This window comes from Platichthys flesus, chromosome 20 (genome assembly GCF_949316205.1).
Source record: "Platichthys flesus chromosome 20, fPlaFle2.1, whole genome shotgun sequence".
In the NCBI taxonomy this organism is placed as follows: domain Eukaryota; kingdom Metazoa; phylum Chordata; class Actinopteri; order Pleuronectiformes; family Pleuronectidae; genus Platichthys; species Platichthys flesus.
This window is the reverse complement of record NC_084964.1, coordinates 20,136,961-20,147,702: the sequence shown is the minus strand read 5'-3', so window position 1 is coordinate 20,147,702 and position 10,742 is coordinate 20,136,961. Positions and strand designations below refer to the sequence as shown.

General features: G+C 45.9%; 1 protein-coding gene across 3 annotated transcripts; it reads right to left on the bottom strand.

Annotated features, from left to right (window-relative positions):
- Positions 1-207: 207 nt before the first annotated feature.
- Positions 208-10,519, bottom strand: LOC133976077 (alpha-N-acetylgalactosaminide alpha-2,6-sialyltransferase 2-like). Of its 3 annotated transcripts, none has more exons than XM_062414164.1 (10): positions 10,409-10,519; positions 9,184-9,545; positions 4,842-5,160; positions 3,662-3,827; positions 2,949-3,123; positions 2,621-2,759; positions 2,440-2,543; positions 2,168-2,251; positions 1,951-2,050; positions 208-1,620 (listed from the first exon to the last, which is right to left on the bottom strand). In XM_062414164.1, exons 2-10 carry the CDS (start codon positions 9,342-9,344, stop codon positions 1,450-1,452), a joined length of 1,419 nt encoding a protein of 472 aa, XP_062270148.1. In that variant the 5' UTR covers positions 9,345-9,545; positions 10,409-10,519; the 3' UTR covers positions 208-1,449. The 3 variants fall into 3 exon arrangements, with proteins under 3 accessions (XP_062270148.1, XP_062270147.1, XP_062270149.1); XM_062414163.1 differs by having other exon boundaries at positions 10,389-10,509; XM_062414165.1 differs by having other exon boundaries at positions 4,842-5,157; positions 10,389-10,509.
- Between the last annotated feature and the right edge of the window lie 223 nt (positions 10,520-10,742).

Here is a 10,742-nt window from a genome sequence, read left to right as displayed (position 1 = left end):
GTTTCATCTCGTTTTAAGAGACGCACTATCACCCTCTTACTGCGCCTGTGCTCCTGATGCTGATTGGACGTTGTGACCAAAACATATTTTTGTGACAAATGATTCTCTTTCAAGAAACTCTGTGTAACTATTTCTGTTGCTTATTAATCAGGACATGAAAAATCAATGTTTTTAAAATCAAGAAAAAAAAAAACACAAATCCAGAGATAAAATCACAGTTTGCTTTTATACAGATTTAAAAAAAGGTCATAATAAAAAAATGAGATTGCACATCAAAGCTTTCCCCTTCATCCCACGACACTTCGTAAAAACAGATGTGTTACTTATAAAGTACATTTCATTACATTCCCCTGATTTACAGTGAGTCTTTGGTTTCTTCCCTCAGATCTACAGTTTATCCTCAATGATTCGAACACCATGAAATCATCTATTTAATGATAAGAGTTCGGTCTGAGATGGATCAATAACTCTGGATGAACTTGGACCTTTATTGTCACGGATCAGAGCGGCGTCCGGGTGAAGCAGCGTGAACGAACACGTTCCTCCAGACGAGTCCTTGGCAACGGCATCGAACTCCAAACACAGAGAAAAGGCCGTCATGGTGGAAACGTCCTGAACCCCCCCCCCCCCCCCCCAGTTACTGATTCACATTAAGAAGGCACAGAGGCGTGGGTCGTCCCGTTGAGGCACCTCGTCCAGAAACCAGAGAGAAGTAAGTTAAGTCCCGAAAAGTGAAGAAACTCAGAGGTCCCAGAAAGCTTCATGATCGCAGAGGTTTGATTTGTGTTCCCATCCAACGTCTTACAGTAAACACACACACACACAGAGAGAGAGAGATGTTGGCCCATCTCCGACTCGGCCGGTCACTGCCAGCAGCGTCCAGACGTCTATTTAGGGCCGGGACAGATCTTATCAAGAGGCCGACTGAGCAGCCGACTCGTCAACACACTGCACCACAACAAGAAGCTAGAAGACCGAGCGCCAGTCAACTCCTGAACTAGAGTTTGGTGATTTGTGAAGAAAGAGACATGTCGTCCATCTTCCTTTGAAGTCTCTGATCTGGCAACTGTAGAGATATAAAAAAATTCCTATATTCATAAACAAAATTAAAAAAGTGACCTGAAGATGGCGCTCCATGAGAAATCAGTGGATCTATCCTCTGGGGATCATGAAAATTTGTTTGTTTATCCAATTTGATTCATTCTACAAATCACCGAACCCTAGCTCTCTTGGAAAAGGTAATTAAAAGACACGTCTTTGATAAATTAAACTAAAAATTAAAACTATCACAGCAGCTGACCTTTAAAAAAATAATGCTTCCTTCATTAAAAAGAAAAACTTCTGCTTCTTGCTAACTTTGCTCAGTTCAGAGAATCGTGAACCGACTTCCTGCCTCGTGCTCGTAGCGTGACCAGAGACCTGATGAGGTAACTTCCTGTCGACCTGAATTCACTTGTGCATGTAGAGGGTGATGAGGCCGGCCTGGTGCAGCTGCTGCCACAGAGTCAGCTCCATGCGCATGTCGTGGTTCACGAAGAAGCCCACCGGGTGGTAGGTCTTGTCGTAGTAGTGGTCAGAGTAGTTCTTAAAGTCCGGGGTCATGAAGCCGTAGGCGCTCACCTGCATCAACAGAGGAAACCACAGTGAGGCAGGAACCTGTTTCATGTTTCCACTCGAGCTCTTCCACCTGATTCTCTGCCCCCCTCCCCCCCAGCTGACCGAAGGAAACGCCGTTTTAACAGATTTTATGATCTAACAGATCCTGTGGTGTTTCACAGTTTAATCATTGCATGTAATCAAGGCCTCACGATGTCAGACAGACAGAACGAGTCTCAATAAGGACTCAACCGCCGAGGGTCAAACATTCTCACGCTCTCAGGCGGGTGCAGCCTTGTCCTGTGGGAAGTAGAAGATGTAGATGTGCAGACTGACAGGAGAGAGGAATGCTACCTGGTCACAGGAGTGCAGAGCCGCCAGCAGCATCACGGCGCCGGTCGTGGGGCGGTAGATGTTCTTGTATTGTGTTTTCAGAGTCCCGGATCGAAGGAATCTGAAACAAACAGAAATCTGCAGACTCAGGACAATGAAGGAAGATGAAGTGAAACCATCTGTGTTGAAACTTTCCTCCCACACGGCTGCTCCCGCCTTACGCAGACGACTGGCTCACCTGTTCCTGAGGTAACGGACGAAGTCTGGATGATACATCTTCAGCTTCTCCGCGGTCACGTCCTGTCCGAAGTATCTGGTGGGACTGTGGAGGGAACATGACGTCACTCAGGGACCACAGATTGATATGTGAGAAAACTCACGACTCTCCTGCAGATCCTCTTTTCAGCCTCTGTCTCAAACACCTGGTTTTAGCTCCCTCACTTCTATTCTCACAGAAACACGCTCGACAAGAGAAAGTCAGAATCAAAGTCCCACGTGATGGACGCTCACTCTTTGGTTCGCTCTGGCCCTCGCTCCACCGCGGTGTGCGTGGCTGCAGCCTTCATCAGCAGGTAGTCCCGCTCCTGGTCGGGCAGGAAGACGTATCGTGTTTCCTGTTGGACAGCAGCAGACACGTCTGTTAGGTCCTGATCTCACCACTGGGACAGACGTCCTGTGTCCTGGTCCTGACCTGAGACAGCGGCGGTCCCGTGAAGCCCAGTCCTGCGTAGCTGGACATGGAGTTCATCAAGGTGTTGGTGGAGAAGGTGTAGTGGGTGGTGCGAGACCCCACATCCTGCTCAAAGCCCTTAAGGATCGCCCCGTTGGTCCTGAACACAACACAACACACACACACAGACACACACCCAGGGATGAAAACAGGTTTCGGTGAAGTCTCCTTCAGACAGAACAGCAAATACACAACAGTCCGACTGTCTTCAACCAACTCCATGATTATTTTGTTGATTTTATTTAGTCTTTCAACCCAGAGACAGAAGTTTGGAGAGTGGGAGTTGTACCTGAAGACGTAGTGATGGCTGTCGATCTCCGGCCCTCTCCCTGAGTCCTTCAGGATCCCCCCGTTCCCCACCACCGCGCAGCGGGAGCACGAGGACCCGTTGCTGCGGCGGCTCCAGTCGTCCAGCATCCGCCCGTTAGCGGAGGAGTTGAGGACGGAGAGAGTTTCCAGCAGCGCTACAGACAACAGACAACAGACAACAGACAACAGACAAACAGAATTCATCTTCAGGTCTTTGAATAATCAGGGAAAGATTCACTGGGCTGAACAAGAGGTTCTTTCAGTTATTTAGTTATTTCTTGTGTCTGTGTCATTTCGTCCGCCCTCAGATTCAGTTATTTGAAACTGGTCTGAAAGAAAGAAAAGCGTGGGCTCGCTCACACACACACACACAGACACACATTTCCTCTGACATTTATCCACAACACTACATCTATAACGACAATCTTAGAAAACACAACATGAAGGAACAGTGTCGGCTCTGGAGAACCTTCACTGTCTATACACACATGTTGATATGATTGTATTACATCATTAATAAACACACTTCAACATTAACACAAAGTCTTAAATACTGGTCGATACCTTTTGTACTTTCTTGTGAGATTCTACTTTTATTTCTCTTGGAATATAATAAGGAACCAGAAACACAGAGTCTTAACCAGCAGGAATGAAAGATCCAGAGGAAAACAAAGAAATGAAAAGAACACTCACTGTTGTAGTCGACCCCCCCCCAGCCATGAGGTCCTGAGTACTGACTCAGACGCTGGTACTGGTCTCGGCTCACGTGATTGGCCCACTGCAGGACCGGGACACGCCTCAGGAACCGTCCACCAAACCGTGTCTGAGCGACTCGGCTTCTGACGCCGTCGGTGCAGTTCTGAGGAGGAGACAACGCCTCCATGTTGTTATCAAACACAAACACACGTCTTATCTCCAACCTGCACGTCCCACACCATCAGTGCACACGCAGCCTCGCTAGCTCCACTGAAGAGGTCGAGCAACCTCAGGGTCAAACCTCCAGACTCACTGGGAGAACATCCTCCAGTAAGAACACGTCTGGGACAGAACCAGTAGGATGGAAACGTTTGATTCCAGCCAGAGAGAGAAGGAGTCAGAGCTTTTCTAGATTCGTGTGGAAACACTTTGCTGATGAATGAAAGATAAAACCACACACAGGGGGACAGAGAGGGAAACCTGCGCCTGGAGAATCCATTATAAATGTTCTCCTCAACGAAAAGCTCAAAACCTTAAACTACACAAGATTACATTAAACCAGCAAAAGTAAACCTGTGAGATCTCCGGCCGTGAACACAACTGAGTATAGGATATTAAAAAGTATTTAACTGCAGCTAAACTGAGTTGATCCATTAAAATGTGTTTCAGACTGAACCTCAGCGTGAGCATGCTGTAATTTCCCCCCTGACGATGCAACATTTGTGGATGACGAGGAGCGATGACTACATGTCCTGTGAGACACTCTGGAGCCGCCCCCCCCGCCCAGTGGACGGAGGCCTCCGCCCTCTGACAGCAGCTCTGAGGACAACCAGGTGTCCAGCAGCTGCAGCCTCCTCCGCCCATGATGCAGCCTTCGTGCTTATAAACAAGAAAAGACTTTCTACCATGATTCACAGATTTCATCACCTCCACCAAGGTTTGTTTGTTTGTAAACAAGATGGAAAAAAAACTACTGAACAGATTTCTATGAACATCTGAGGAGGTGGAACTCCAGGATGTTTTTCACCTTCTTTAAACTTGGGAGACAGAATGTTTTTGGAATGTATCTGGATCTCGATGAGAAGAATCCGGCACATTAAGGGAACTGATATCTAAGAGTATGTGATTGAACGTAAGGAGACTGTTGGGTGGAGGTCTGGACATTAGGAGAACTCACCGTCTGTGCAGGGACGTCTTCACCCATGTAGTGTGTGTCTCCGATGAAGGGAGACTCAGTGGACTGGGGGGTTGTGGGGCCTCTGGTGCTGCTCCGGGTCCCCCCCACAGCTTCAGGCCTGGACGTGGCCCTAGCGGCTGCCTGCGGCCCGGCGGCTGTTTGAGTCTCTGAGGTTGGAGGCGGAGTGTGTGCACGTGTGTGTTTCTGCAGAGCGGCTGCAGAGGGATGCTCTGGGTGACGGGTGGAGGCCGGTGAGGGATGGCTCCACCGCTCACTGCTGTTCCTTCTGTCCTGAGGCTCCTCAGAGTCTCCTGAGCTGCTGTGGGAGACAGAGACACATGTGGAGTGAGCCCGGGAGGTCGATGCTGGAAACAAATCCTCTGGGCCTCGCTCAACGTGCCGCACGCCCTTTAAGGAATTAATCAACTTATTTGGTTCTATGAGGAAAGTGAAATGAGATGAAACCAATATCACTCTGAATGATAAACATAACTTAGGTTCACTCTTCTTGTGAATTGAAAATAGTCCAATATGATAGTTTTACAATCTGTAAAAACAATTATGACATAACTACTTTAGAAAAGAATGTACTGATATATCTCTGATTTAAATGATAATCAAGTTTGTGCTTAAGATTGCTATTTATTGTTGGGTATTGTAGTTTTCTTATGATCTTTTAGCATCACTTATGAAGAGCTGTGCCAGTAATCTGAGCAGGACTCATCTTGACTCTTAATTTAAGACTATATTTGATGATGTCCCACAAATTGATTTATTGCAGAAACAGAAGTCAACTGAAGATTTCATTTCACAGACGTCAACTCTAAAAAAATTGTCACACCGCGGTGATGTTGTCTTGTCTTGGGCTTTTTGTCTCGTAACTTCATGTTTTATTTTAAAATCCTAACTCTCCTCTCGTTTCAGGTCACTTGCCCTTCCTCATGTGTCACCGGTCTCCCCTGATCCGGATTGCTTATAGTCTGCGTCTCCCCTTTGTCTTGTGCCAAAGTGTTTCGTCCTTGTCCGTGCACCTAAGCCCTTTTCCACAGTCTGTCGTTTTTTGTCATGAGGTTTACTACGCCACGTAAGTTGTTGTTTGTTTCCTCGAGAGATTTTTCGTTTATTAACGTTTTCCAGTTTAGCTTCGTTTTGTGTTGTTTGTAATCTGTTTTTCTTCCTCCGTTTTGGAGCGATTTATGTTTAGAGAGTTTTAGTTAGTTTGTTGAGCCTTTTCTTTTGTCGTCCTTCGGGAGGGATTTATGTTTTAAAACCTCTTTCTTTTTCTAGTGTGTGTCTTAGATATATTAAGTGAAAGATGCATAGGCCAATCGTTTGTCACTTTCACAGAGGATCAGAATTCAATAAAGTGTAATTCTCTTTTCATTTTTATTTAGATTTGTTTGTCTAAATAAATGTTACTTTGTATAAATATTAGAAAAAGGGAGTAAATAAGAAGTAAATATATACTTTTTATTGCTTGTCTTATGTGTGTTGTATTTATTGTGTTTTTATGTTTCTATGTTCATTGTGGTTATTTTGTGGTCACTTAGTGGTTATTTTGTGTCTCTTCGTGGTCACTTTGTGTCTCTTCGTGGTAACTTTGTGTCTCTTCGTGGTCATATTGTGTCTCTTCCTGGTTATTTTGTGGTCACTTAGTGGTTATTTTGTGTCTCTTCATGGTAACTTTGTGTCTCTTCGTGGTCACTTTGTGTCTCTTTGTGGTCACTTTGTGTCTTTTCATGGTCACTTGGTGTCTCTTCGTGGTCGCTTTGTGTCTCTTCGTGGTCACTTTGTGTCTCTTCGTGGTCACTTTGTGTCTCTTCGTGGTCACTCTGTGTCTCTTCGTGGTCGCTTTGTGTCTCTTCGTGGTCACTTTGTGTCTCTTCGTGGTCACTTTGTGTCTCTTTGTGGTCACTTTGTGTCTTTTCATGGTCACTTGGTGTCTCTTCGTGGTCACATTGTGTCTCTTCGTGGTCACATTGTGTCTCTTCCTGGTTATTTTGTTGTCACTTCGTGGTCACTTTGTGTCTCTTCGTGGTCAAATTGTGTCTCTTCATGGTTACATTGTGTCTCTTCGTGGTCAAATTGTGTCTCTTCGTGGTCACATTGTGTCTCTTCGTGGTCATATTGTGTCTCTTCATGGTAACTTTGTGGTCACTTTGTGTCTCTTCGTGGTCACTTTGTGTCTCTTCGTGGTCAAATTGTGTCTCTTCGTGGTCACATTGTGTCTCTTCGTGGTCATATTGTGTCTCTTCATGGTAACTTTGTGGTCACTTTGTGTCTCTTCGTGGTCACATTGTGTCTCTTCGTGGTCATATTGTGTCTCTTCGTGGTCACTTTGTGTCTCTTTGTGGTCATTCTGTGTCTCTTCGTGGTCACTTTGTGTCTCTTCGTGGTCACTTTGTGTCTCTTCGTGGTCACTTTGTGTCTCTTCGTGGTCATATTGTGTCTCTTCGTGGTCACTTTGTGTCTCTTCATGGTAACTTCGTGGTCACTCTGTGTCTCTTCGTGGTTATTTTGTGTCTCTTCGTGGTCACTTTGTGTCTCTTCGTGGTCACTTTGTGTCTCTTCGTGGTCATATTGTGTCTCTTCATGGTAACTTTGTGGTCACTTTGTGGTCACTTTGTGTCTCTTCGTGGTCACTTTGTGTCTCTTCGTGGTCACTTTGTGTCTCTTCGTGGTCACATTGTGTCTCTTCGTGGTCACTTTGTGTCTCTTTGCCCTTTGTGTCTTTCTGGTTTCTCTGTGTCTTGTATCCGAGCTTGTTGTGTCTTCATGCAGACGCTCACGTCCACGTGACGTCTGACACAGTTTATTATCAGACAAAAAGGAAGCTACAGTGTCAGGTGACCACAATGCTCAGCTTCGCTCTGATTGGCTCTTTATTATTAGACAAGCAGATGTTGCTCTCTGCTCAGACTTGGTACTGAGACACAAAGTGGAACTAGAACTTGTTAACGTGTGAAGAGATAGTTATGGATTTAAAAATCAGAATTAAACTCTATTAATTAAACATCTATATGTTCATATAAGTGAACACCAGACATTGGACTATAATGTACAAGAATCTGTGTTCACACACTTTGACAAACTGTGTTAATGAGGTCGAGGAAAATCTTCATTAGATTTAAACAGGAAAAAATATTTATTTTCTAAATGCAAAAGTCTCCAATGTTCATTTGACACGTGAGCTTTAGTGCATCAGGTGAGAGGAAGACACTCAGATTAAAGAGGAGCTGTTTAATGTGAAGACCTTTGAGCTGCTCCCTGAACACAAACTCTCCATTTCCTGTCTGAAACAAACCTTTGAGCAACACAGCAGCTCTGTGGCTCCTCTGTTAAAACCACAGTCACACGACTTCAGGGCGAATATGTGACTTCATACAACTCACGATCTGAGTGTTTAACCCTTCAACCTCTTTGAATCTGATCTGGAGCCTGTTCTCCTCAGCTGTGGACCTTTGGCTAGTTTCTGGAATGTAAAATATTTCATTTCAATATAACTTTTGAGTTTTACTTTGAGGGTGTGTTTGTCTAGATCGAGTAACAAAGCAGGAAATGCAGCTGGTTTTTAGACTGAAGCTGAAGACAGACAGATGAAGTAAGAGGAAGAAGAAGTGAACAGAAGAAAATAATCCCTTCCACTGTTTCACAAACAAAAGACAAAGAGCTGCTCAGTGAGTTGTCACCAAGTAGTCTCTGGACAAACTTTCCTCATAAAATGACAGTGATGTTGTGTTCCTGTCATGTTGTTAATGTAAATCCTGTTCCCATGTGTGACTCCTCAGAAAACTGCAACTTGGTGCTAAATAGGACAGAAGTTGGTGGGAAAGCAAACAATCCTGGTGTCTGTTATCAGCCAGTTTGTCATTCAAGGTCATCCAACACGTTTCAAACCACTAGAGCAAACACAGGTCAGTCTACTCATCAGGTTAAGTTTGTATATAGTTTTATTCTATTTTAAACTATTTCTGTTTTATTTTATTTGGTTGTAATTACTTGAGCATTGCTAGAAGAGAGCCTGTGACTCAAGCATTTCATTGCCAGCGACTGCTTCATGTTATTGTTGTGCATCTGACAATAAAAATCTTGAATCTTGAATCTCTTGAATATTCAGTTGTTTAATGTTGATGAATGAAAAACACCCTGGTGATGTTCAGGTTCATCTCTGCAGACGACACATCTTCAACAGAAAGTTTCAAACTGGGATGATGGGATTTCTTCTAAAGGAAACTATCTGGGTGAACTAAGCAGGATCAGTGTTTTGGGACCAAACGTCCAGATCTCTGTGGCTGCCTCAGTTTGACCTTTTGGCCTCAAGTTGTCTCAACTGGTCACCCACCTGTTTGGCTTCTGGCTGAAGCCATGGAAGTTTCTCAGAGGCTCTATGGACCAGGACCCCTCCAGGTTCACACACAGGATGTAAACACACAGCAGGGAGCCGGCGGTCAACACGGCAAGAACCAGCTTCCTCTTGAACGCCATCCCCGTCACGGAGATCATGACCCCGGCTGGCAGGCTGCGTGCCTTGCCCTCCGCTCCAGCTGAAGGAACATGTGGAGGCAGAGGACAGAGACGAGGACACTGTCCGGCTCAGGACAGTTTGCTCTGGTCAACCGGAGGAGGCAGGGGGGGCGTCGGTGACTGTGGGGGGTTTATTCAGTCCCAGGATCCGGGCTCCACTCCGGGCTTCTCTCAACACAGCTACAGGGGGAGGAAGAAGGAGAGAGAGAGTGTGAACGAGGGCAGAGACTCAGGGGGAAACTTTATCTCTCAGTGTCAACACAGCTTCAAATAATCCCTTTTTAATGAAGCAAAGGGAAAGCTAAGCGCTGGGTCACAGTCTTCCATCCTTTTCTAGTTCCTCTCCTTTCTGCTCTCACTGTTCTCTCCTGACACACAAGAGAAAAACACAAACTACACTCAACTGAATGTGAAGTATTCACACTGAGAACTCAGAGTCATCTGGAGCTGGCAGTCGGCAACAAACACAGGAAGCCACACAGGCTATCTTACAGGAAACCGCCTCTTGCAACACCCTGTTGAGGGAGAACATTAACATACACTCTGAGCACCCCCCCCCCCCCCCCCTCTCCAGTCCTCACCTCTTTGTAAGTAGTGTAATAAACAGAGCCTGAGGCCGGAGCTGAAATCTGTTCTCTGAACTTCTCTAAACTCAAGTCTGGAGCTTCCATCCACCTCCTGGATCCTCGGGAGGAATCCCTGAATGAAGCTGTGTGAATTAGAAACTGATCACTTTCCTGGGGCTTTGTGACAGTTGGTTCTTCTTGGAGAAATGGGTTGTTTCAGAGATCCAGTTATAAACTCAGCTGCCTCCGACCAGACACAGATTCTACAGCGGTGATTAAATAACCTCGATCAAGACTCTCAGCTAGATGTTAGTGTGAGACAAAAGTCACAAGCATCAGGCGGTGACAGGACGTGACTCCATCTCCTCCTCGAGGACTTTCTCCTGCCTCTGTCCCTGATCTCGTGTAACGGGAGTAAACCTCTCTGCACAGAGCACGAGAACACAAAAGAACTCACACAACTCAGTGTCCTCTCACCAGAAGAGCGTCCCCTCGGTGCCCGGTGGCCTCTCTCGTCCACTCGTGATGGACACACACTTCTCCCTGTGAAGTTCAGCTCACTCTGCTGCTGCTGCTCATCCAGAGAGAGAGAGAGAGAGAGAGAGAGAGAGAGAGAGAGAGAGAGAGAGAGAGAGAGAGAGAGAGAGAGAGAGAGAGAGAGAGAGAGAGAGAGAGAGAGAGAGAGAGAGAGAGAGAGAGGAGGGACTGCCTCAGCCCTGTGAGGCGGGACTATGTGAAATGAGCAACAGCTGCTGGCAATGAGTCCCCCCCCCCTCAATGCAGAGCATGGGAGATTGGAGGGAGAGGAGAG

Bases quoted from the DNA above. Each gene is read 5' to 3' on its own strand.
- LOC133976077 (XM_062414164.1), bottom strand. From the start codon at position 9,344: ATGATCTCCGTGACGGGGATGGCGTTCAAGAGGAAGCTGGTTCTTGCC. The intron at 3,124-3,661 runs GTGAGTGTTCTT...TGTTGTCTGTAG, and splicing joins GGGGGGGGTCGACTACAACA to CGCTGCTGGAAACTCTCTCC. The intron at 2,544-2,620 runs GTCAGGACCAGG...GCTGTCCAACAG, and splicing joins CGGGACCGCCGCTGTCTCAG to GAAACACGATACGTCTTCCT.